We start from the raw sequence: 27,283 nt of genomic DNA, 5'->3' as shown, positions 1-27,283 counted from the left end.
ATGAGTTTTCGAGAGAGACCTGGAAAATTATTTTGGTTGTTGCCTTTCCTAGACTGTAGCCAGTATTCCCAGGTTGTTTCCAGCACCACCTTCAGTACTGATACCTGTTTTCAAGGGGGTGGAATAGCTTCTGTAGCGTTTCCTTGGTTGGTGGGGCTGGCTGGAAGGTGGGAGATTGAGTTCCTGACCCACCTCTGCTACCAGCTCTCTGTGGTGAGTTGCTCAGGCTCTGAGCCTCAGGATATTCATCTGTGAACTAGGAGGTTGGACTGATGACTTCCAGCAACCCTCCCACTATGTCATTCTGTGATTCTGTGAGGTGGTGTAAGGGTTGTGAGCCATGGGCATAAACAGACAGCAGAGAGACTTGGGGTACCCTACTCTGCCAAGAGGAAGCACACCTGCACGCTGCCGTGGGGTCAAAATAGGGAAACTTCTTAGGCTGATAGCTGCTCACAACCTGGCGTGGACTTAAGCAGAACTCTCTGAATGATCCTCATTACATTTATGATGGAAACACCTAACCAGCAAGGAACTTACATGGGTTTGTGCTGTCTCTGAGGCATTTTTTTTCCATCCAGAAAATGCCCCTGTTTCTTATAAGGGAGTTGGTCAGCCAGGAGGTGCTGTCAGACCCTATTCTGTGGAGTCTTCTGCTTCAGCCCTATTTCCAAGCAGCTTCTTTCCAGTCAGTAGAAGAGGGCAAATTAGAGGCCACTAAGCCTGACAGGCAGCAGGAGAAGTGGCTTCCATACTCTCAGGGTGCAGCATAGAGGCTGGTGACCCATGGGAGCAGATGGCTCATTTCCACCATCACCGGATTGGCCCAGAGGTCTAACTTGGTTCCTCATGCCACACTGGACAGAGTCATCCAGCTGGAGGTCCCCAGCAGCTCAGCCTGACTTTTCCTAGCTGGGCATAGTGCATTTTCTAGAGCTGAGATCCCTCAGCTGAGAGGAGGGGATGGAGATGAGTAGGGGCCGGCCACCAGTCCTCTCCCGTTCACCTCACAGGGAGTCCGCCTGAAGGACCATCTTGAGGATGCCCAGAGGGGCAGAGTCAGAATCTGGACGCTGGTCATGTGTCTTGAGTTCAGGCTTTGTGCCCTGATTTGCCACTGAGCCACCAGGACACCAGGACCCCTTGCTACAGACTGATCACAGCTTTGGTCACCAGTGCTGAGAACCAGCTATCAGGGGCTCCCTCCAGTGGCCATTTTTTGACAACTAAAGGAAGCCCTGTTGTTCACAGTGAAGGTTCTCAGCATGAAGTCCCTTGTGCTTCTTATATGAAAAACACTAGGACAGTATCTATCAAATGTAAAATGACTAAGCAATTCTGCTTCTAGAAATGTATCATTTATTCACTCAGCTAAAATTTCTGGAGTACTTACTATGTGCCAGGCACTTTTTGAAGCACTTGGGACGTATCAGTGTACCAACAGAAACACAAATCTCTGTCTTTGAAGAGCTGACAGTCTGCCAGGGGTGGGAGAGATAGATATACTAAACATAAGAAATCAGTCATTTCTAGATTTGCTATTTAAGACAACATGGATGAACCTAGAGGACATTATGCTAAGTGAAATAAGCCAGACACAGAAAGAAAAATACTGCATGATCTCATTTATATGTGGAACCTAACAACGTCAAATTCGTAGAAGCAGAAAGTAGAGCAGTGATTACCAGGAGTGGGGTGGGGGCAGGCTGAAAAATGGGGAGATGTTGGTCAAAGGGTACATATTTTTAGTTCTAAGATGAATTAGTTCTGGGGACCTAATGTACAGCATGGTGACTATAATTAATAGTAGTGTATTGTGTACTGAAAATTTGCTATGAAAGTAGATCTCAGATGCTCATACCACACACACAAAAAATGGTAATTATTGGATATGTTAATTAGCTTGACTGTAGTAATCATTTCACTGTGTACATGTATATCAAAACATCATGTTGGGGCTTCCCTGGTGGCGCAATTGTTGAGAGTCCACCTGCCGATGCAGGGGACACGGGTTCGGGCCCCGGTCCGGGAAGATCCCACATGCCGTGAAGCAGCTGGGCCCGTGAGCCATGGCCACTGAGCCTGCACATCCAGAGCCTGTGCTCCACAATGGGAGAGGCCACAACAGTGAGAGGCCCGCGTACCGCAAAAAAAAAAAAACAAAAACATCATGTTGTACACCTTAAATATATATAATTTTTCTTAAAACCAAAATAGGTAACTTGTAGAGCTTCACTGTCCAATACAGTAGCCACTACTCACATGTGGCTACTGAAATCAGTAAAACAAAATTTGTTTTTTGGCTGTGCTACACGGCATGCGGGATCCTAATTCCCCAACCAGGGATCGAACTCGTGCCCACTGCAGTGGAAGTGCGGAGTCTTAACCACTGGACCACCAGGGAAGTCCCCTGAAATCAGTAAAATTAAATAAAATTAAAATTTCACTTCCTTGGTCCCACCAGTCACATTTTAAGTGTTCAATAGCTTTATGTGGCTTGCAGCACAAACACAGAACATTTTCATCATTACAGCAAGTTCTATTAGACAACACTGCTCTAGGGTATGTTCTATGAAAGAAAAGTAGAGCAAGATTTTAAAAAAGAGTGGTGTGAGGGTGGGGAGGGGACTGCAGTTTTACATGAGGTGATAGAGATGCGCCTAATTTAGAAGCTTTTGAACAAAGACTTGAGGGAGGTGAGCCATGGAAATACCTGGGAGAAGAGTGTCCCAGGCAGAGGGGACAGACAATGCAGAGGCAGGAATGTGCCCATTTGGTGGGAATGGAGTGAGCAGGAGGGAAAGAGGAGGAAAGAAGTAATGGGACAGATCACATAGAGCTCATACATCACTGTGTTCTCGTACACAAAGATGTAAGTGCAAAGATGTTTTGCAGCATTTTTTGTAGCAGCAATAAATTGGAGGTGGCACACCTGATTATCAGTGGGGAATGGTAATGCTTTGTGTAGTGGTTGGGAAGGATGAGGGTCAATGCATCCTGGAGGCATGGGCTGCACTGAGAGGGCCATTACCCTGTTGGACTGGAGCTCCTGGGAGTCAGGGTTTGAGGTGGCCCTAGGGGTGCCTGTGCTCACTCTGTTCTCAGTCTCCTCTGCAGTAAGAGGCAGAGGCCAGAGGACTGCTGAGACCCCCTCAAACCCTAAAGTTACCCAGTTGGGGAGTGGGGAGGGAATCATCCGGATGCTGAGATCACGCCCCATGGATTACCTGGAAGAGCCAGGATGTCCAGGCACGGGTGGGGAATTATAGGCTTGATATGGAAGAGGCAGGGTGGCTTCTCTGACCGTCCTCCCTGCTTTCCCCCTCACCCCACCCCCACCCCACAATATGTTTCCCTGGCAGCGAATGGTCAAGAACCTGGAGAAGGAGCTGGCACTGCTCAAGCAGGAACTAGCCATCCATGACAGCCTGGTAAGGGGCTAGAGGTGGTGGTGGGGCATGGTTGCCAGAATGCTAGAGGGACTAGGGTCAGGGTACCAGGTGGGCAGAAGGGCTAGGTTGGGAGGGGGCAAAGGGTCAGGGCAGGGATGCTGGATGAGCAGAGCCAGTTCGGTGGGCAGAGGGACTGGGTGGACAGGGGGCCAGATGCGTCAGGGGCCGAGTAGAGAGACTCCGGGGTGGGGCAGAAGTGCTGGGGGACCAGAAATGTCTGGTAGGCAGGGACACTGGACAAACAAGAAGATGTGGACAGGGGTGTCAGATGGTCAGGCAGTAGGTGGGGGGATGAGGGGCAGGGGCCAGAGGCCTGGCAGGGGTACAGGGGCAGACAGCATGATGGGTCAAGGTCAGGAGAGGTGGCCCCTGACCAAGGCTGGATGGTCGGGTGGGGACAGCAGCAGGGAGCCATGAAGGTAGGGGGTGGGGGCAGGAGTCCTCCAGTAGCCTGTCTGAGCTAATGCTCATGGTCCAGAGGAGCCTCAAGGCAGAGGCTGCCCCCTCCCTCCTGTGGCCCTCATCCTACAGAGTCTGCTGAGACTCAGTCAGCAGAACCCCCTTGTTTGGAGTAGCAGGCCCCCTGTTGGGCAGCCTTTCCTTCCCCGCCCTACCTGGTTGTCCCTTGATGACCTGAACACCTGGCCTGTGAGTCAGGCCCTCCTTGCCAGGACGTGGTGATGAGGGAATGGAGCTGGCTTGGGCAGCCAGGGTCTGTGCCCAACCTCCCCACTATGGTTCTCAGAATGGTCCCTGCCACCCCGCTTGGGCTTGGGTGCTTGGAGCTTAACAACATGTTCCTTTTCCTCCTCCAAGGCCAACCGTACCCTTGTTAACTATGACCCCATGGATGAAATTCAAATTGCCGAGATCAACTCCCAGGTGCGGAGGTACCTGGAGGGAACGCTGGACGAGATTGATGTAAGGAGCCCCTCAGGACCACCGTGTCCAGCTGGCCCGGGCCTCCATCTCCTGGCCACACCCCGATGCGTGCTGTGCTAGCCTTGGAACCTCACACTGAGAGGGTTCAGGGGGTGTAGGGTAGGTGGTGCTGGACTCCCGGCCTCAGGGCCCTTTAGCCCACCTCAGGGCCTTGGCATCCATGTTTAGGGTTGCAGGGCTGTGGGTGACCCACAGAGTGGCTGACAGCCTTAAACAGCCTTGAATACACAGGAGGTGGTCCATCGCTTGGGGCACAAGTGTGGACCCTGGAGCTAGGCTACCCTGGATCGAATCTCAGCTCAGCTATCTCCTTGCTGAGTGGCCTCAGGAAAATGCTCAAGCTTGTGTACTCTGGTGGCCTCACCTGTACGGTGTGGTGGGGAGGGAAACCGAGCTGGGATGAACTGAGATGCAGCACCTCAGGGGCTTCACTGTGCCAGGCAGAGTGAGGGCATTAAGGGATGATGGTCATGCTGGTTGTCTACAAGGCAGACCCCCCAGGGCCCATGCTGGAGTGGGCCAAGGAGGAGGAGACAGCAGCCACACAGGGAAAGATGCATTGTTTTTATAGCACAGGCTGGCAGACCTCTCATCAGGGAGCTCATGGGCAGAACCTCGCCCGACCTGTTACTGTGAGCAGCTGCCAGAGGCAAGCCTGGGACAACTGAGAGGCAGGCTGCTCTGGTCTTCCTAGTAAGGGCAGCCCCAGACTGACCAAGGCGTCGCGGGTAATGCTGGTGGGCTATAGGCCCAAGAGGGAGGCTGATGGCCTTCCTCCAGCCACAGGTGAGTGTGTCTGTGCCCACACAGAAAGGTTCGTAATGGAACCTTTTGGAAGCAGGAGAGAGCTGAGGACAATAAATTGTATTTAAATGTTTTCTTAGTATTCTCAAGAACTAGAGTCATTTTAATTTTGTAGAGGTCTTCACTCAGAAAAGGTGATTATTATAGTCGCGGTAAATAGTTTTAAAACTACTAATCAGGTGTTTCTCTGTTCTTGAGGAGGGCTGGCCTGCCACTTTCCTGAGAGGGTGCTGGCAGATGTCCAATTCTTTTTTTTTTTTAACTTTTCGCTGCGTTGGGTCTTTGTCACTGCGCACAGGCTTTCTCTAGTTGCAGTGAGCGGGGGCTACTCTTTGTCATGGTGTGCGGGCTTCTCATTGCGGTGGCTTCTCTTGTTGAGGAGCACGGGCTCTAGGCGCGTGGGCTTCAGCAGTTGTGGCTCGCAGGCTCTAGAGTGCAGGCTCAGTAGTTGTGGCACATGGGCTTCAATAGTTGTGGCTCGCAGGCTCTAGAGTGCAGGCTCAGTAGTTGTGGCGCACAGGCCTAGTTGCTCTGTGGCCTGTGGGATCTTCCCAGACCAGGGATCAAACCCGTGTCCCCTGCATTGGCAGGCGGATTCTTAACCGCTGTGCTACCAGGGAAGTCCCAGATGTCCCATTCTTGAGACAGATGGTCCACGGGTTAGCCAAGGGGTCCTGGTTTCTCTACTAACACAGACAAAGCCTTGGTCCCGTGGTGCCCTTGGTCTAACCTCTGCCTTGTTCTCTTCCCTCCAGATAATCAACCTCAGACAGATCCAGGAGGTGTTCAACCAGTTCCGGGTGGTTCTGAGGTAAGGGGCCCACCCCATCCACCCCACTGCTACGTCAGGCTGCCATTTTCATTTCCCATGGTATGGATGCCGGTCTCCAAGTGCACTGCCTTCTTTCTGGTGTGTGAGGAGCCAGATCAGAGGCCTCTGGGTATGGCAGGCCCTGGGTGTCCCCGACAGCCTCTGCCCCTGAGCTCTTATATCCTCCTGCCCTTCTCTTCCCCTGGGGGAAGTGGGGAGGACAACCCTCCATTCAAGGGCTACTCAGAGACGAGGCGGTCCCTGGTTTCCTGAGTTTATTAATTGGACAGGAGGTCCTTGTGGAGTGCCAGCCCTGAAGATGGCCGGAGCAGGACACTTTGATACTCCCCACACCCGCCTCCCCACCTCAGGAGGGATTTGTGGTTTATTTGGGTACAGACATACCTGTAGCCTGACTGCCTGATGCTAGATGGTATCACAGAAGCTGGGTATGTGATTTTGAAGGGCCTGTTAGAGACAGACAGGTGGGGAAGCATGGTGCCGAGGTAGGCTTACAGTCCTTGTTAAAGGTCATCTTAGAGCAGTTGTGCTTGGCACATAAGATGGCCCCTGCAGATTTGGGGGCTGGGCAATGGGTACACACACTGGGGAGTGGAGAGCAGGGGAATGAGCGTTTTTGGTCTGATCGGGTTCATGATGAGGATGTGGCTCTGCCGCAGGGGCCACACACAAACAACTTCTAACTCCAGTAGTTGGTGCTTGCCCAGTGGGTTCAGCATGGCCCCAGCTGTGATGGGTTCTTTCACTCTCTCTCCCAAGCCAACAGGAACAGGAAGTGGAATCCACTTTGCGCAGGAAGTACACCCTCATAGACAAGAATGACTTCGAAGCCATCTCTGCTGTCCAGAAGGTAAGCACAATTGCCTCTTGCCGACAAGACTCACATCAGATTTTTCCATCCCCAGATCTTTCCAGAGACAGTGAGTGTCTTGCATTAAAGCAGATCTAGGGTTGCGACAGATAAAGGTAACACCAGCATGAGCATGGGGTGACCCAGGCAGGAGTAAACCGCATATGAGTTCAAAATGTTCTCCATAAAATGGAGATGTGGCTAGTAGTAAACAAGACCAATTCCCAGAGTTAGGTTGGAAACGGGCCCCAAGAGCCTCAGCGTATGGAATGAGACCCCAGACCATGAGAGGAGTTGATGTAGGAAGTGGACATTGGGTGGGGTGGTCAAAGACAGCTCTGCTGGGGACAGCCTGAAGTGACATCAGCAGGAGCCACATCTCGGTGTGTGGGATGAACATGTCCACCTTTGGTCCATATACACCTGGTTCCCCAGGGAGCCTGAACCCTTAATCTAACCATAGACCTGCAACTGGCCTCTGTCCAGGCAGGGCTCGTGGATGATGACGGCCACCTAGTGGGCGAGCCTGACGGACAAGGCTTCGGACTCGGAGTCGCCCCTTTCTCTACCAGACCCGGGAAGAAATCCAAGTCCAAGAAGATGTTCAAAGAGCAGCTCGGGTGAGTGACCTTCCTGCTGCTCCAGCTGATCAGCACCTGGCCCTCCTTGGCTGGTGAAAGGGAGGACATGAGCTGTCCCTCCCTTCCCCCGGTATCTTAGTTATGGGGTAGTCACAATGGAGACCTCTCCTGCCAATACTAGCAGCATCTGTGGGGCCCAGGCTGGGGCTGGTCACCTGTCATCCTCACAGCAGTTCCACGAGGTGGGAGTTCATGTCTCCATTTTAACTAATGAGGAAACCAAGGCTCAGAGAGGGGAATTCATTCCAAGGTCACATTGCTAAGGTGTGGTAGAGTGGAAGTGAGAAGCCAGGCTGGCACTCGCCCTCTGGTACTTCATGTGGAAACCCAGCTCCCACCACCAGGTTCCTTCTGTGACCCGGCTAATTGGCACGCACATCACCTAAAAACTCCAGCTCACCTTTCAGGCAAGACTCGTTTGTAGATGCAGGGTGTCAAGGTTCCCTTAATGAACCAGCCTCCCTGGGAAGTGCTGTGTCGTGGTGGACAAAGCACACGTTCTGGAGGTAATGCCTGGGCTCACCTCCCTGCTCAGTAGTTCTTTCACCCACGGGGGTCACCCCAGTGAGGTGTAAGAGCCTCTCTGCCTCTGTTTCCTCATCCCTAAAATGGGTATAATAACAATAATAGCATCAGTCACCGGGGTGGTTTTGAGGATAAGTGAGTAAATGCAATTCCTGTCCCTGGAAGACCTCAATACAAATATGTTGTTACCATTATCACTTGTAAAAGGACACGGGCCAGAGCTGATTGTAGAAAACTGTCACATGCAGTATTGGAGTCGGGTAGGAGGATGCCCTGGCCTCCTCCTGCCTCTTCAGGAAGGGAGGTCACACCCCCACCCTCTCTGTTCTGCCGTTGGGTCATTAGTGCAGTAACAAATGGATCGAGGCTTGGTTCCCCCAAGCCACACCTGTTGCAAGAAGAAGAAAAGAGAAGGAAACAGTGGAAGGAGCCATGTATATCCTCCCTTTAGTTCAGTCCTGCTCACATGTACCTCTCTGGGAGGGAGGACCCCGGGTGCCATCAGTTGGAGAGGGAGGATGGCTACTTTCCGGGGAGCTGGTGTGGGCACTGACAGAGGTGGGAGAGCAAGTTGGGGACTGATCAGAGCAGCGGGTCAGATGTGTCTCTCTTTACTGTTGGTCTGCAGACAGACGCACCCTGGGTGGGGGCTCTGCTACTCCTTCCCAGGGATGCCTGTGTGACTAATACCTCAGCAGCCATGATGCTCCTTAGAGCCTGTGGCCCACCCCAAATGTCCATATGCTTCCAAACTGGAGACTGCCCATTTTTCCCAGGTGTCTCATGCTGAGACTGCTGGAAGGAGGACTTCTTGTTCTGACAAAAGGGAGAGAAATTCTCTCCTCTTCCTCCCCATCTGCATGGCTTAGGGTTGTACTCTTTGCCCTTTGGCCTGGGTTTATGTTCAAGATAGGAGCTGAGTGGGCTGGGGCTTCTGGTGTATGAGTGCTGAGCAAGATTACTCCCCTCAGCATCAGAGACACTGAGCCTTGGGTCTCCCTGCCTTCTCCTTCCAGCTCCTTGGCAAGAAAGGAGGGTGCCAGCAGCCCTGTGAGTGGCAAGGAGTTGGATGCTTCCACCTCTAAGACCCAGTTGACCCCATCCTCCAAGGATGGAGATGTCAAAGACATGCTTCTGCAGGACCGGGAGACCTCCAGTATTGAGCCCCTTGCCTCGGAATCCCCAAAGGAGGAATTACGCCCACCCAGGTGACCATCTAACAGTAACTCCTGCACCAGATCATACAAAATCAGCATATGACAAGGAAAGAGCACCTGCAGATAGAAGAGAAATAAAATGGGGGTAATAGGCAAAGACTAGGAGCACAGTCCAAAAAAGAAGAAATATGATGGCTTATACACGTGCAAAATGGTTCAACCTCAGGAGTCATCCAAGATACACAATTATACACGGAATCATTTTAGACCCTCCAAATAGCAATTATTTGAATAATTAAATTTGCATATTTTGAATAAGTAATATATTCAAAAGATACAAAATTCTCAGGTATGAGACCATTCCTCCAGCCACCCAGTTCCTCTCTGTGGTGAGTCAGTGATTGAGTTTTTAGGAATCTATCCTGAGGAAGTAATTAGAGAAGTAGACAAAGATTTATACAAAAAGATTGTGTCATTAATTTAAAAAGCAAAAGAAAAAAATTTTGGTGACACCTTCAATAGTTGACATTAGGGAAAGGGCACTAAGTGAATCATTTTCTCTGCCCTTGAAATGTACAAAGATGTACATGAAGAATTTTTCCCCAGCCTGTGAACACTTCCAAACATTCAGAGAAGTTGGAAGAATTGTATAGTGAACACCCTCTTGATTCTACCATTAATGTTACCATAGTAACACTTCATCTTATATCTTATTAACTAGAGTTCTCAAAGAGTTTTTAATAGCATGAAAGAATGCTTCTGTGAAAAAAGTAAGATGTAAAATTATGCATATTGCATGACTCCAAATATTAAAACAGTTATCAAAGAAATGAAGGAGATACACCAAAGTGTGGTTGCCAATAGGTAATGAGTGGTATTTGGGGTTTTTTTTTGTGTAACTTTTCCTTACTTTCCTCATTTTCTGCAATAGTCACGTGCCCTTGTGTGCTCAGTAAAACAGAGACGAGAGAATGATTCCTACACAGTTTAGCTCCCATCTGGGGTAGGTGGTGCCCAGGAATTCTGACCTGCTTACGGAAGCCCCAGGGAAGAAAGGTGAAGTGCCTGGTGGCTCCAAGACAGCTGCACCATTTCTCCCTCCTCCTTCCCCTCCATCTTCAGGCCCAGCACCCCACCCACCAAGCCTGTGGCCTTTGAGGACTTTAAGAACGAACGGGGTAGTGAGATCAACCGCATCTTCAAAGAAAACAAATCCATTTTGAACGAGCGGAGGAAAAGGGCCAGCGAGACCACACAGCGCATCAATGCCATCAAGCGGGAGATCGACATGACCAAGGAGGCACTAAATTTCCACAAGTCACTACGAGAGAAGCAAGGTAAAGGTGATGGGAAGATAGTTGGGGGACAGTGGGATCTGAGTCATCCTGCTTGGGATGGGGCAGCCTTGGGCACTGGAGGACTGAGTTGGAAGGGGGCCAGCAGGGGATGTTGGGGTGCAGGCTTCATCCCTGGGTCATCACTTGGCTCTAGTCAGCCCTGGGGAACCACAGAGTCCTTCCCTGTCAGCTAGCTTCTGCCTGCACGTCCCCTTTCTTGCATTATCTCAGATCTAAGGGCTGGACCTTCCATCTGATATGTGCTTCTGCCCATGGAGGGACAGAATGTTGGTCTTGTAGACACTTCCCCAGGGAGATGGGTGGCTGGCGACCGCCACAAGGTCCATGGGTCCTGGTGTTGTCTCCTCACTGACCACAGTGGTCTGATTGGGGTAGGGGTGCTGGTCAAGACATGAGAAGCTGAGGAGGGAATGAGAATGTGGATACCAGGGGCCAAGTGATTCACTGTCACTAAGACCATTCCTCATGCCAACCCCGCAACAAACTGGCCTAGCAAAGTCTTGTCTCTTAAGGCAGGTGGTGTGGGAAGCCCTCAGGCTCAACGAGCAGGGACCCCTGTGTGGGGAGTGGGGAGAGTGCTCACCCGGTTACCCTGACCTGGTGCCCTTGTCCCAGTGGCAGACACTGCCCATACCTTCAATGGGCACCAAGAACCCTCAAGCTTGAGTAAGCAGAGGACTCATTTGGAAGGGCTGGTCAAGTACAGATTCCTAGGCTGCAATCAGTGGCTCTGACTCAGGAAATCTGGAGCAGGGCCCAGAACCTGCATTTTAATGAGTAACCATCCCAACACTGAGGCTGGTGGTTCAGAGGCCACACTCTTGTTCACAGGCAGGGCACACCACCGGTTACTGGGCTTTCCCTTGCTAAATCACAACCCTATGCTAGGCCAGCCTTCTTGAATGATCTCACTGATCACCTGGGCATCTCCAGGTGGCACTTGGTTTTCTGCAGGTCAGGGGGATCATCTCACTCACAGAGGTTGCATTTTACTCACTTATTTCTCAGAGGGCAACTTTATTTCCAAATTCTTGGGGCTACTTTGCTCATACCCTATGGACCAAGCGTTAATACACTGTTCCAGAGGGGAAGGTGGGTGATGATGGCTCCAGACATGCCCCCACCCAGAACCTCTAGAGTGAAGGCCTTGCAGGACGAACAAGCACTTCTTTGTGCCTTCTACCTACACCTTTTTTTTTTTTTAATATTTATTTATTTGGCCACACCAGTTTTTAGCTGTGGCAGGTGGGCTCCTTAGTTGCAGCTCCAGGGTTCCTTAGTTGTGGCACGTGGGCTCCTTAGTTGTGGCATGCGAACTCTTAGTTGCAGCACGCATTTGGGATCTAGTTCCCTGACCAGGGATGGAACCCGGGTCCCCTGCATTGGGAACGTGGAGTCTTAACCACTGTGCCACCAGGGAAGTCCCCCCACACCTCCTTTGAATATGCAACCCCTTATTATATATTTACATATTTTAAATAATATATATGCTGATATATCACTTACTCCTCAATATACCTGAAAATGGACATTTTTAAAGGATGGGTTGAAGAAGAAATAAACAATATGTTAAAATATTTAAACTTTTATCAGTATCAAAAAACATTTTTGCTCTTTCCCCCCGAAAGCAGTTGTTCTTCCCATTGGTTGTTAAAATAGCAAGTAAAATACCTTTATCTTAAGGGAACAGATCGAGTAAATTCATTTTTAAAAATATTTTCTAGGTACCTTGACTGACAGCCACTTATCAGCCCAGAACAGTCACTGAATTTGAGACATTAATTAGTCTTTTGTGGAAAGAAAAAAAAAAAAAAAAGAAAAATCATCTTAAGTTCAGCTCTCATAAGTGTTTTCTGTGGAGATAATCAGAGAACCTCTGGGTAGCACAAAAGATGTTGTCACTCCCCATGTCAACAGAGTACTGTAAAGACTCTACTCTGTGACTGATGGATTTGTCTGTATCAAAGTGACCACATCAGGCCCACAGCATGCAAACCAGGTTGCTCTGCACTGAAGGTGAGGGCTACCCTGGACACCACTCCCCCCCACCCCACCCCACTGCAAACACCTTGAATTGGAACCCTTGCCTCTCCATGGATGGTGTCAGTGACACTTAATGTGCCTCACTTCTCCCCTGTAAACATCAGCGGAAGTGCTAATGCTTTCCTCCGGTGCCTGGGGACTGCCTCGTGCACCCTGGCCACACACCTCAGTCACAAACAGGACTCACTCTCCAAGGGTCCTCGGGCTGGGTGTTGACACGATGCCTTTGCTGAACTTTCAAGGTGCTGTGAGCAGTAGACAGCCAGGTGAGTGGCTCCACAGATATCGTTATTTTGTCTTAACCTAACAACCTTTCAAACTGACAGACCTGAAAAGGTCCATACAAAGAGACAGTGAGTAGAGGAGATGACTAATAGCACGACTGACCCCTCTCCTCCTGGAGCCCTCTGACAGCCATCCGACAAGATGTCTGATGTTCTCTGACAAGAAGGTAGCTGGCGAATGCTGAAATCGTCAAGAAGACAATTTGAAATGTGGGTTTACATCTACTGTTATTAATAAGGAACCCTGCCCAACTGCCTTGTGGTACTAGCCAGTGGCGGCAGCTTGTTTACATAATTTATAAAAAAGGTAAACACCTGTATAATAGAGGTATTTACTGGATATCTTTGGCTAGTGGGGTTTAAGATCAAAATAATCGTGGAACGTGGGCCATCTCCACCCTTTCCTCTGCCTACCCCTCCTGTTTGTCCTAAAAATGCCAGTGTGGTCCTCTGACCTGAGCCCCCTCTCCCTGTGAGACATATCCTAGTAGCCTGGCCTTCTCATGCCTTGTCCACCTCCATGCTGCACCCCAGCCCTTCCCAGGTCCTGTCTTCATGCTTTGCCAGCACTCTCCCCTCTTTCTGACCACCTCAGGTGGGCACCTCATTCCCTAACCTCTTCCTTCCCCCTGCAGGCGAGTATGAGAACAAGGGGCTGATGATCATTGATGAGGAGGAATTCCTGTTGATCTTGAAGCTTAAAGACCTCAAGAAGCAGTACCGGACAGAGTATCAGGACCTACAGGACCTCAGGGCTGAGATCCAGTACTGCCAGCGCCTGGTGGATCAGTGTCGACATCGCCTGCTCATGGGTGTGCCATTTGGGAAGGTTGGCTGGCCACCTGGGGTTCCAGGAGGCACAGGGCAGGGCTACCGTCTGAGTTCTAGAAGTGGCTTCAGAACATTTCTCTGGCAGAGGCAGGGGCTGGACAGGACTTTTTTTTGGCTATGCCCTGGGCCATGCGGGATCCTAGTTCCCCTAGTTCCCGCTGCAGGGATCAAAGCCTGCAGTGGAGTCTTAACCACTGGACTGCCAGGGAAGTCCCTGGACAGGGCTTTAGATGTGTGTTTCCAGGATTCTGAGGGCAGGAGATGGAGATGGGAAAGGGTGAGGCCTTGGAGCAGGAAGTGAAGAGAGGGTGAGCTGTGACAAGCACAAGACAGACAGACACACACCGCCTTGACCTGCTTCCTCAGGGACTCCCCACCCTCACAGTGCCATCTCCCTGTCTCCCTACAGAATTTGACATCTGGTACAATGAGTCCTTCTTTGTCCCTGAGGACCTGCAGGCGGCACTGAAGCCAGGTGGCAGCATCCGGCCAGGCATGATGCCTCTCAGCAGGATTGTGTCTCTGGTGAGTGGCACAGGGCAGGGGTGGGGATGGTGACGAGCACAGGGCAGTGGGCAGTGCCCCTCGTCCTCTGTTCTCTCCACAAGCTTGGCAGTGTACCGGCTGCTCCCAGCCTCTCCTACAGCTGGCCCAGGCAGGTGGGCAGGTACAGGTCTCTCCCCTGTTATCAAGGATGAGGACAGAGAAACCACCACATGCTGCTGCACCCCTTCTTGAGTGGCTCGTCTTGCCCTGGTGGTGGTTACAGGGTGTCCGTGATGACACTGGAAAACATGAGGCTGGGGGACTGTGAGCTATCCTGGGTGGAGGTCTGCAGACCCAGCGAGAGGCTGCCCTAATGCCCACCACAGGCCCTGTCAGAGTGGATCCTGACAACGCCAGGCTAAGGGACTGTGCTGTGTTGGGACTCTTGTAGGGAGAAGATGACCAGGACAGGTTCAGCCGGCTGCAGCAGACGATGCTGCCAGAGGGCCCTGATTCTGTCTCCTTCTACAATGCCAAAGTCAAGACAGAACAGAAGGTAACTTGGGGGATTCATGTCTCCAGGAAGGCAAGGCCTCAGGGACCTCATTACTAGGACACCCAGGATTACACTCCCCACTGTAGAGAGGCCGAGGAGGAATACGCCAGCCCAGGGAAATCCAGAGTCACCCAGAGTCAGTGGGTATCTTCTGCCAACTCCAGAGTCCTGGGGCTGGGCTGGAACCAATAGGGGTCCCACAGACTTTGGCCAGGCCTGGAAATGGCTGGTGAGTGCTAAGACAGCCCATGTGTGAATAACATGCCAGGACAGGGCCTGGGGCTCCCCTGAGGCCACTTCCTGTTGGGGAGAACCTCTCCCGTGGAGGCCACTGTGCACAGGTGGCAGGGGACCAGAGGACCACAGGCAGCCAAGGCAAAGCTAGACATGGCCTGGTACTCTCCTCACTGAGCGGGCTGGAACAAAGGGTCTCCGCTCTGCTGAGGCTCAGCCTGGAGCCAGAACACAGAAGGCCTGTATGCTGTGCGCTTTTCTGTGCCCAGAGGCAGTTCTTATACGGCAGGTGGCAGCTGCACATGGGGTGACTGCCCAAGTGAGCTCATTGTTTTAAAAATATTTTTGTGGTACTCATTTACATTTTCAATAGGATGATACAACTGAAGCATTAAAAAGCATGAAAATACTAATACCCAGTCCCCCATCAGTCCAGCTCCCACCAGTCCCCTCTGACAAGGAACCGCTGTCACTTATTTCTAGTGTTCCTCCTGCACATTGTTCTGCATCTCGCTTTTTCCACTTAACAGTCTATCCTGAAGATCGTCCCCTTTCAACCTGTTGGTGCTGCTGTGTTCTTTTTCACAGCTGCATAGTAGTACTCCGTTGCAAGGATCTATCAGAATGCATTTAATGCATCTCATATTGAGGGATTTTAGGAGGTTCCACTTCTTTACTATGACTATGACAAACATTGCTGTGATAATTAACCTTGTACAAATGTGAATTCACGCAGGAGTGAAAGGCAAGTTTGTAGGAGTGAATTTCTTGGCCAAAAGGACATTTGTACTTTTTTTTTTATTATTATTAATTTATTTATTTTTGGCTGTGTTGGGTTTTCGTTTCTGTGCGAGGGCTTTCTCTAGTTGTGGCAAGCGGGGGCCACTCTTCATCACGGTGTGCGGGCCTCTCACTATCGCGGCCTCTCTTGTTGCGGAGCACAGGCTCCAGACGCGCAGGCTCAGTAGTTGTGGCTCACGGGCCTAGTTGCTACGCGGCATGTGGGATCCTCCCAGACCAGGGCTCGAACCCGTGTCCCGTGCATAGGCAGGCAGATTCTCAACCACTGCGCCACCAGGGAAGCCCGACATTTGTACTTTTGATAGATGGTGCCGAATTGCCTGCCTAGAGCTGAATCCATCACCCACCCCCCACCCCCCAGCAGCATATACAGGATGCTAGTTCCCCACAGCCTCCCCGCAAGATGCAGTATCCTGCTTTTTGGGTTTTTCCAATCTGAAAGGTGAAAAATGGTCTCTCAGTCTAGCCTTCATTTGTATTTCTCGTATTATCAGTAAAGTCAAGCTTCTTTTCATATGTTTAAGGGCCATTTTAATTTCTTTTCCTATAAACTGCCTGTTGATATTTTTGCCCATTTTTCTATTGGTTGTTGGTCTTTTTCTTATTAATTTATAGGAACTCTTGATACATTGGGGAGATTAGCTCTTTATGATATGAGTTGCAAATATTTCCCCCTATTTGTCTTTTGGCTTTACTTATGGTTTTTTTGTAGTTATTTTGCTGATTTTTATGAAATCAAGTGTATCAGTCTTCTCTTTCTTGGCTTCTGGATTTTGTGTTATAGTTAGAAAGCCCTTCTCCTGATTGAGTTCATTCTTTACATTTATAGTTAAACTGATACCTTCACTGACCTTTGATGGCTGTGAGGAGCTAAAGCCCACTCAAAGAAGCTTGAGTGAAGGGGTTTGTTAACACAGATTCTGAAGGTTCCATAGTAGCACCTCTCACCCTGCGCTGTGTACATACATCACCAGGAGTCTTGTTAGAATGCAGATTCTGATGCAGCAGGTCCAGGGTGAATCTGAGAGTCTGCACTTTTAATAAGTACCCAGATGGTGCCCATGCAGCTAGTCCAAGACCACACTTCGATTAGCAGGCCATAGAACTCATTGGTAGGAAGCAGGGCCCAGGCTCCTCTCCCTCCAGGCCTTTCTTCTTCCAGATCTGACCTTAGCTTCTCCCTGAGGTTTGATCCTTCATCTATCTGTTCTCCCCTCCCCACCTCTCAATTTCTAGCTCCAGCCTTGGCCCTGGCATGCCCTTATTTTCCAAGACTTCGCAGCCCCAGTGCCCAATATCACCTGACTACTTACTTTGTGTCTCTCTGGAGAGAGAAGCCTAACTGACTCTTCTTGGGTTAAGTGTGCATTCTTGGTTCAATCAGCTGTGGCTTGGGGAAGGGTCACCTGCCCATCCCAGTTGCCTGGGCCCACTCCTTCAGCAGGAGAGAGGATGGCTTTATCCAGGCATCCATTTAGCCTTATGCTGTGGCCATCAAGCTTTATTAACTCTGGCCCCTGAAGGGAAGCCCAGATCAGCCCTGGATCAAGGAAGCCCAGACTTGTAGGAGGGCAGGGCTCTATGGGAGAGAATGGAGTGGGGTCAAGTAGGCATAGGCAGCCCAGCCTCGGACATTGTTTGACTGTGACCACTATGCAGGAGCTTCCTTGTCTGACCACAGAGAGGCCTACCCCTTCTGGGCTCAGAGGAGGGGGCATATGATATGAGGCAGGGGTCCAACTTTATTCTTTTCCATGTGGATATCCAGTTTTCCCAGTACCAATTGTTGAAAAATTGATTCTTTCTCCGTTGAATTGTCTGGCACCCTTGTTGAAATTCAATTGACCATAAATGTGATTGAACTTAAGCTCTAAGAGTCCTGAATGTATAAGCTGAAATTACTTTCCTCCTGAAAGAGTTTGCACCTGCTTTTGCCATGTGGCATTACCAACCCAGGACCTTTTTAAACTCCTTCAAGAATTCCAGCCTGATAAGGGATTAATATCCAGAATATACAGAGAATTCCTAAAACTCAACAACCAGAAAACAAAATCCAATTCAAAAATGGGCAAAGGATTTGAATAGACATTTCTCCAAAGAAGATATACAGATGGACAGTAAACACATGAAAAGATGTTCAACATTACTAATCATTAGAGAAATGCAAATCAAAACTACAATGAGATACCACCTTACACGCATTAGGATGGCTACTAATAAAAAAAAAAAAGAAAATAACAAGTGTTGGCAAGGATGTGGAGTAATTGGAACCCTTGTGTGTTGTTGGTGGGAACGTAAAATGGTACAGCCACTATGTGAAATAAACCAGTCACAGAAAGACAAATAACTGTATGGTTCCACTTACATGAGGTACTTAGAGTAGTCAGAAATCATAAAGATAGACTATACATAGAAAATTCTGAAGATGCTACCAGAAAACTACTAGAGTTCATCAATGAATCTGGTAAAGTTGCAGGATACAAAATTAATACACAGAAATCTGTTGCATTTCTATACAGTAAAAACAAAAGATCAGAAAGAGTAATTAAGGAAACAATCCCGTTTACCATTACAACAAAAAGAATAAAATACCCAGGAATAAACCTACCTAAGGAGGCAAAAGACCTGTACTCAGAAAATGATAAGATACTGATGAAAGAAATCAAACATGACACAAACAGATGGAGCGATATACCATGTTCTTGGATTGGAAGAGTCAATATTGTGAAAATGACTATACTACCCAAAGCGTTCTACAGATTCAGTGCAATCCCTATCGAATTACCAATGGCATTTTTCACAGAATTAGAACAAAAAATTTTACAATTTGTATGGAAACACAAAAGACCCCGAATAGCCAAAGCAGTCTTGAGAAAGAAAAACGGAGCTGGAGAAATCAGGCTGCCTGACTTCAGACTATACTACAAAGCTACAGTAATCAAGACAGTATGGTACTGGCACAAAAACAGAAATATATATCAATGGAACAGTATAGAAAGCCCAGAGATAAACCCACGCACATATGGTCACCTTATCTTTGATAAAGGAGGCAGGAATATAGAGTGGAGAATAAACAGCCTCTTCAATAAGTGGTGCTGGGAAAACTGGACAGGTACATGTAAAAGTATGAAATTAGAACACTCCCTAAAACCATACACAAAAATAAACTCAAAATGGATTAAAAACCTAAATGTAAGGCCAGACACTATCAAACTCTTAGAGGAAAACATAGGCAGAACACTCTATGACATAAATCACAGCAAGATCCTTTTTGACCCAACTCCTAGAGAAATGGAAATAAAAACAAAAATAAACAAATGGAATCGAACGAGACTTAAAACCTTTTGCACAGCAAAGGAAACCACAAACATGACCAAAAGACAACCCTCAGAATGGGAGAAAATATTTGCAGATGAAGCAACTGACAAAGGATTAATCTCCAAGATTTACAAGCAGCCTATGCAGCTCAATAACAAAAAAACAAACAACCCAATCCAAAAATGGCCAGAAGACCTAAATTGACATTTCTCCAAAGAAGATATACAGATTGCCAACAAACACATGAAAGAATGCTCAACATCATTAATCATTAGAGAAATGCAAATCAAAACTACAATGAGATATCATCTCACACCAGTCAGAATGGCCATCATCAAAAAATCTAGAAACAATAAATGCTGGAGAGGGTGTGGAGAAAAGGGAACCCTCTTGCACTGTTGGTGGGAATGTAAATTGATACAGCCACTATGGAGAACAGTATGGAGGTTCCTTAAAAAACTAAAAATAGAACTACCATATGATCCAGCAATCCCACTACTGGGCGTATACCCTGAGAAAACCATAATTCAAAAAGAGTCATGTACCAAAATGTTCATTGCAGCTCTATTTACAATAGCCAGGACATGGAAGCAACCTATGTGTCCATCATCGGATGAATGGATAAAGAAGATGTGGCACATATATACAATGGAATATTACTCAGCCATAAAAAGAAACGAAATTGAGATATTTGTAGTGAGGTGGATGGACCTAGAGTCTGTCATACAGAGTGAAGTAAGTCAGAAAGAAAACCAAATACCGTATGCTAACACATATATATGGAATCTAAGAAAAAAAAAAGGTCGTGAAGAAGCTAGGGGTAAGACGGGAATAAAGACACAGACCTACTAGAGAATAAGTGGTGCTGGGAAAACTGTACAGCTACATGTAAAAGAATGAAATTAGAACATTCCCTAACACCATACACAAAAATAAACTCAAAATGGATTGGAGACCTAAATGTAAGGCTGGACACTATAAAACTCTCAGAGGAAAACATAGGAAGAACATTCTTTGACATAAATTGAAGCAAGATCTTTTTTGATCCACCTCCTAGAGTAATGAAAATAAACACAAAAATAAACAAATGGGATCTAATTAAACTTAAAAGCTTTTGCACAGAAACGGAAACCATAAACAAAGCAAAAAGACAACCCTCAGAATGGGAGAAAATATTTGCAAGTCAAGCAACCAACAAGGGATTAATCTCCAAAATACACAACCAGCTCATGCAGCTCAATATCAAAAAAACAGACAACCCAATACAAAAATGGGCAGAAGATCTAAATAGACGTTTCTCCAAAGAAGACATACAGATGGCCAAAAAGCACATGAAAAGATGCTCAACATAACTAATTATTAGAGAAATGCAAATCAAAACCTCAATGAGGGGACTCCCGTGGCGCTGGTTAAGACTCCCTGCTTCCAACACAGGGGATGCAGGTTCGATCCTTGGCCAGGGAACTAAGATCCCACATGCTGCACTGCTTGGGCAAAATAACTAACTAAATAAAACAAACAAACAAAAACTATCAGTACAATGAGGTATCCCCTCACACTGGTGAGAATGGCGATGATCAGAAAGTCCACAAACAAAATGCTGAACTCATAGAAACAGAGATTAGAATGGTGGTTACCAGGGGCTGGGGGTGGGGGTGGGGAATGGGGAGATGTTGGTCAAAGGACACAAACTTCCAGTTATAAGATGAATAAGTTCTGGGGATCTAATGTATAGCATGGTAATTATAGTTAATAATGCTGTAGTATATACTTGAAAGTTGCTATGAGAGTAGATCTTAAATGTTCTCACCACAAAAAAGAAATAGTACTTATATGATATAATGGAGGTGTTAGCTAATGCTATGGTTGCAGTCACTTTACAATATATAAGTGTGTCAAATCAACACACTGTACACCTTAAACTTATGCAATATTATATTATATGGCAGTTACATCTCAATAAATCTGGGGGGAAAAAGTCCACAAAAAATAAATGCTGGTGGACATATACATACTACCAAATGTAAAACAGATAGCTAGTGGGAAGCAGCTGCATAGCACAGGGAGATCAGCTCGGTGCTTTGTGACCACCTAGAGGGGTGGGATAGGGAATGGGAGGGAAACGCAAGAGGGAGGAGATATGGGGATATATGTATATGTATAGCTGATTCACTTTGTCATAAAGCAGAAACTAACACACCAAAAAAATATAAATAAATAAAAATGAATAAATAAATAAATGCTGGAGAGGGTGTGGAGAAGTCGGAACCCTCCTACACTGTTGGTGGGAATGTAAATTGGTACAACCACTATACAGAACAGTATGGCGGTTCCTTAAAAACTAAAAATAGAACTACTATATGACCCAGCAATCCCACTCCTGGGCATATACCCAGAGAAAACCAAAATCCGAAAATATACATGCACCTCAATGTTCATTGCAGCACTATTTACAATAGCCAAGATATGGAAGCAACCTAAATGTACATCGGCAGAGGAATGGATAAAGATGTGGTACATATATACAATGGAATACTACTCAGCCATAAAAAAGAATGAAATAATGCCATTTGCAGCAACATGGTGTGACCTAGAGATTATCATACTAAGTGAAGTAAGTCAGACAGAGAAAGACAAATATCATATGATGTCACTCATATGTGGAATCTAATTTTTTAAAATGATACAAATGAACTTATTTACAAAATAGAAACAGGCTTACAGATATTGAAAACAAACTTATGGTTGCCAAAGGGGAAATGTGGCAGGGAGGGATAAATCAGGAGCTTGGGATTAACAGACAACACTACAGTATATAAGATAGATAACCAACAGAGACCTACTATATAGCACAGGGAACTCTATTCAATATTCTGGGACAACCTATATTCTGGGACAACCTATATGTGAAAAGAATCTAAAAAAGAATGAATATATGTATATGTATAATTGAATCACTTTGCTGTACACCTGAAACTAACACAACATTGTAAATCAACTATACTCCAATAAAACTTAAAAAAATAATTTAAAAATTAAATGACTGACTTAAAAAAATCATAAAGATTGAAAGTATAGTGGTGATTTTCAGGGTCTGCGGGGAGAGGGGAACGGGGAGTTATTGTTCAAAGCATATGGAATTTCAGTTTGGGATGATGAAAAGAGTTATGGAGATAGATGATAGTGATGGTTGCACAACATTATCAATGTATTTAATACCACTAAATTGTACACTTAAACATAGTTAAGATGGAAATTTGTATGTTGTGTGTATTTTACGACAATAAAAAATTGGGGTAAAATAATTCCAGCTTCATGTGGGAGCTTCAGTTTCAGTTCAGATTCACCATGTGGGGAATCTAGGATTCACCTCCAAATTCCATGTTGGTTTTAGCATTTGCTTGCTCACTGGCCTGCCCACTGATTCTGTTTCAGCTTACTTTTTCCACATGCTTTCCAAGAGGCTAGCAGTTCATTAAAAGGGTAGGATTCACGAACATCTAGTTGATTTGCAGAGGGAAGGCCCTTCGGAATACATGGGCCCCCATCCCTCTGGAGAAAGAGCCCTTTTCTTTTCTTTTTTTGAACCTACTTCTTGTCAGAAACTTTCAAGTGGGCCCTTGAAACATGCCTGTCTCCTTTTAAACATTTAAAAACAGTTTTACACACTTTCTTTAGGATGAAAGAATGAGAGGGATTGAATGGAACATTATTTCTCACAGAACTGGGGCTAGTCAAAGGGAATCCTTGTCCTCAAACAGTGATATTTGCAGGAAGAATGATGGGGTGGATATAAGTGGTGTGGCTTCTGAGTCCTTGTTAGGTCCGCATGTCCTAATCAACTTCTGTTTTCTCCCCTTTTCTGTGTGTAGCACAATTATTTGAAAACCATGATGGGCCTCCAGCAGACACATAGAAAATAGGGACTCACTGACAGTGCGTTGAAGGACGAAACCCCCAGCTACTCCTGCCTATTCTAGAGGCACTGCCAAAGCACCTGCCCAGACTCCAATTCCTCTGCTCCAAGGCTGGGCGCAGCCCAGAGAACACACAATGGCCTACCTGCCAGGAGGAACAGCCTTCAAAGGACACCTTCAAATATCTTCACAGAACACTTTTGGTTTCGATTCACTGTCTTATATGCAGGGACAGGATAAAATAACTTTCTAGTTCGGCTTTCAGTGCTCATCCAAGAACTTTATTTTATTTCCTATCTGGGAGGATGTCTTCCCTGTGTACAGGTGGGGTCCTAACTGAGTCTCCAGTAAGAAAGTGAAGAAGTAGCTCAGCCAGTCTCCCTCTGGCAGGCCTTTGTCCCACTGGTCAGCCTCTTTCCTTTCCTGGATGGCCATCCTGGGGATGAGCTGGGTCCGAGGAGCCCTGGTTCTCATGGGTGAGACTGTAGGTTCTCGCAGGGAATCCTCTCTGTGTTCCTGAGCCAGTGAAGGCAGGAGGTGCTTCTTCCTCAGCAACCAGGAGAGGATGGGGTGTAGGTGGAAATGACTGAAAGGCAGATTTTTACCTCAAAATAAGAAGAGGCTTAAAATGAGATCATTCCTACCATGAAGTTAGCAGTGAGAACCCCATGGTGGGAGGCTGTCTGGCAAGGAGATTGCAGAACCTGCACTAGCTGGAAGGTTGAACTAAATGACATCTTTCCAATCAAAGACCCTATGGTTCTGTTCTTCAGCCCATCAATGAGCAGCCAGATGGGGGTTTTGTTGAAGAGAGAAAGCTGAAGGCTTTCCTTAAGGTCTCTGCCCTCTCTCCTATCCACCCCCTTTCTCCTTCACTGACTGGCAGATACACAACGGTCCTGAAACAGCTTTCAGAGACTCCTTCTATGCCAAGGCTTCCCGGAGCAGCTTTGAAGTCCCCTGACTTCATTCCCTTGGATGACACGTGGGGGGCTGTCACTGATCAGCACTTATGGTGTACACACAGCCTTGTTGGTCAGTCCTCATGTTTCCTTTAAATGTGGCCAAACAGGCAGATATGGCCAGGCTCTGCTCATCATCCCAGCTGATGAGTTGGAGGCCCTAGAGAGTTCAGATTCTTTCCCTTCTTGGCTGCCCTTGCCCTTACCAGCACTTGTTTGGGGTTCCCGCGTCTTTGGAGCAGCTCAGGAAATAGAACATAGTAAACAGGAGTACATCATCCTGCTGGAGCCACAGGAAGCAGCCATTTGTGGTATAACCAGTCCCCCTTCCCTTCATTCCCTGTCACTGGCTAGAATGGCATGTGGCATGCTGGTCATCCCTGCACAGAATTCCTGGACAGCCAGTCCTGGGGCCTGCAGGCCAGGGCAGGCTGGGCCCCTGTCATGGCAGTTGGTCCCATGTGTCTCTAGCTCATTCGTCACCACATACGCCTCGGTCAGTTCTGGCACAAACTGAAACAAGTAATCGTCAGCGTGGGCAGAGCCACAGGAATAAGCCAAACGGTGCTCTGTAGATCACCCTCCATGCAAACTCCTCACAGGAGCAGATGCTTCCAACATGACAGGGAGCTAGGGGGCATGATATCCACTCAAATATGCCTGTTGTTCTAGAAAATAGTTCCTGCTGAGCTAATCTGACCATCACAATCACCCCTAAAGGGACTTCCAATTCCATCAATGTGACAGATAAGGTAACCTGAAAACACTCTGGCTACAAAAAGAGATACTGTCTAAAGTATAACATTCTTTTAAATGCAAAGCTAAATTTGCAGGAAAGAAAGGAAACTGCCAGGAGCTGGAGAATTGAAAACCAGAGTGGTCAGTGTGTGAACCGGCTATGGCTGGTAGAAGGTGTGGACGGTTGCTTTTGAGTGTTAATGCCCACATAAGTGTGAGAAATAAAACTATGGCCCATGCCTCATAGGAAGATGGAAATGGGACCCCTTGCATAAAGGTAGCACCTGATGAAGAGGTGAGCTAAAAAAATTTCCCCACTGACATGGAGAAATAACAAGGAAACTATCCCCAGGGATGAGGGAGAACAGGTCCTGTGAGAATTTGCAACCATGCACAGGTTTGGGATTCAAATTTACACTGTGTGGTCCAGGAACCACCAGGCTGAAGAATTAGCATAAAAATTAGCCCAAGGCTTCAATAAAACTGGAGATCTAAATGTTTATTTTTAGACAGAAAAAAAATTTTTTCCCAAGGTTGAAACACCTAGTAAAATGAAATTTTAAAATCTAGTGTTCAGGCCCTTTATCCAGCTACACAGCATTCCCACAAAGCCCTAGTAAACATGAGCTCCAAAGATTAAACACACACACAGACACACACATGCACATGCATGCACGTGTGCACATGTGGCATACATGGAAACAATGTATCATGATGGAGGCACAGTGTAAAGAGAATCAGTTTCAGAGTCATTAGAACTTCAGATAACAAATTACTGGATAAAGATTATACAATATATATGTTATGTTTTAAATAAAGACAAAGTATGTGTCAAACATATGATAAAGGCTATTAAAATAGAGTGCATATTTTTTTAAAAAGAATTTCTAGGAATGAAGAAAATGTAGTTCTAAAAGTTAAAATGACAGACTAGAAACAGTGAAAGAGAGAATTAATGACCTGGATGATGGATCTGAAGAAACTGCTGGGACTTGTAGCGTAGAGGGAGGAAGAGAAAGAAAATTGAAAGCACGATGAGTCATGGTGGAGAGAATGAGAAGATTTAGGAAGCATCTAATCACAGATCCAGAGGAGATAATAGGGAGATCACTCTCTTGGTGATCTCATCCAGCCTTGTGGCTTTAAACATCATCCATGTGCCAACTCTCAATTTTATATATCTAGCTTAGGCTGCTCTCCTGATCTCCAAAACTGTACAGGCATACCTTGGAGATACTGTGGGTTTGATTCCAGACCACTGCAATAAAGTGAATATCTCAATAAAGCGAGTCATATGAATTTTTTAGTTTCACAGTGCATATAAAAGTTATGTTTACACTGTAGTCTGATAAGTGTATGATAGCATTATGTCTATCAAATGTACATACCTTAATTAAAAAATATTTTATTACTAAAAAATGCAAACCATCATCTGAGCCTTCAGTGAGTTATAATCTTTCACAACAGTAACATCAAAGATCACTGATCACAGATCACCATAACAAGTATAATAATAACGAAAAATTTTTAAATATTGTGAGAATTACCAAAATGTGACACAGAGACGCAAGTTGAGCAAATGCTGTTAGAAAAATTACACCAATAGATTTGCTCAATGCAGCGTTGCCATAAATCTTTAATTTGTAAAAAGCTCAGTATCTGCAAAGTGCAAAAAGCAAAATGTAATAAAACAAGGTATACCTGTATAGCTAACTGCTAACTTGGCATCTCCACTTGAGTGTCTATTAAGATACTTACAAATCAGCATGTTTAAAACTAAATGCTCGGACTTCCCTGGTGGCACAGTGGTTAAGAATCCGCCTGCCAATGCAGGAGACGCGGGTTCGAGCCCTGGTCCAGGAAGATTCCACATGCTGTGGAGCAACTAAGCCCACGAGCCCTAACTACTGAGCCTGCGCTCTAGAGCCCACAAGCCACAACTACTGAGCCCATGTGCCACAACTACTGAAGCCCACGCACCTAGAGCCCATGCTCCTCAACAAGAGAAGCCACCGCAATGAGAAGCCCGCACACCGCAACGAAGAGTAGCCCCCGTTCGCTCCAGCTGGAGAAAAGCCCACATGCAGCTACGACCCAACACAGCCAAAATTAATAAATAAATTTATTTATTTAAAAAAAAAACAAAAAAACCCCTAAATGCTCAAATGCCACCCCAAAACATGCTCCACCCACAGCCTTCTTTATCTCAACCCTATTGCTCAGGCTAAAATCCTTAGTTTTGTATTTCACTCCTCTTACACCCCACATTGAATCTGTCAAGAAATTCAGTGGACTTTAACCTTTGAACTATATTAAAAATCTGATCATTTATCAGCTTGCAGTATCTCTGCAGTGAAAGCACATAGTCTTTAGCCACTGCACTGCCAGGGAATTCCAGGGAGTCTCACTCTGAACTTGACTGTTGATCAGTGGTTGCACTTTTCTGAGGCAATACGATATAGGGGTAGAACATGGGCGTAAACATCTTATTGGTGTGGGACCTTGGAACAAGTTGTCCAATTTCCCTGCCTTCCTTTCCTCATGTGTAAAAC

General features: G+C 46.8%; 1 protein-coding gene across 16 annotated transcripts in view; it reads left to right on the top strand.

Moving 5' to 3' along the window:
- Positions 1–27,283, top strand: part of KIF9 (kinesin family member 9) — a 55,683-nt gene that overhangs the window by 23,894 nt on the left and 4,506 nt on the right. For 9 of the 16 annotated variants that reach the window (XM_073787869.1, XM_073787874.1, XM_073787867.1 and 6 more), the window contains 11 exons: positions 3,363–3,431; positions 4,269–4,373; positions 5,954–6,009; positions 6,790–6,880; positions 7,367–7,500; positions 9,063–9,254; positions 10,326–10,540; positions 13,524–13,700; positions 14,129–14,244; positions 14,657–14,761; positions 22,987–23,290. In XM_073787869.1, coding sequence (XP_073643970.1) covers positions 3,363–3,431; positions 4,269–4,373; positions 5,954–6,009; positions 6,790–6,880; positions 7,367–7,500; positions 9,063–9,254; positions 10,326–10,540; positions 13,524–13,700; positions 14,129–14,244; positions 14,657–14,761; positions 22,987–23,037 — 1,311 coding nt within the window. In that variant the 3' untranslated portion in view covers positions 23,038–23,290. Of the gene's footprint in view, positions 1–3,362; positions 3,432–4,268; positions 4,374–5,953; positions 6,010–6,789; positions 6,881–7,366; positions 7,501–9,062; positions 9,255–10,325; positions 10,541–12,930; positions 13,099–13,523; positions 13,701–14,128; positions 14,245–14,656; positions 14,762–22,986; positions 23,291–27,283 lie in introns of those variants that run through there. The other 7 variants (XM_073787873.1, XM_033864819.2, XM_033864823.2 and 4 more) reach the window with 5 other exon arrangements.

This window comes from Tursiops truncatus, chromosome 10 (assembly GCF_011762595.2).
Source record: "Tursiops truncatus isolate mTurTru1 chromosome 10, mTurTru1.mat.Y, whole genome shotgun sequence".
NCBI lineage: Eukaryota > Metazoa > Chordata > Mammalia > Artiodactyla > Delphinidae > Tursiops > Tursiops truncatus.
Note: the sequence above shows the minus strand (reverse complement) of the source record. Positions and strands in the feature narration are given on the sequence as shown.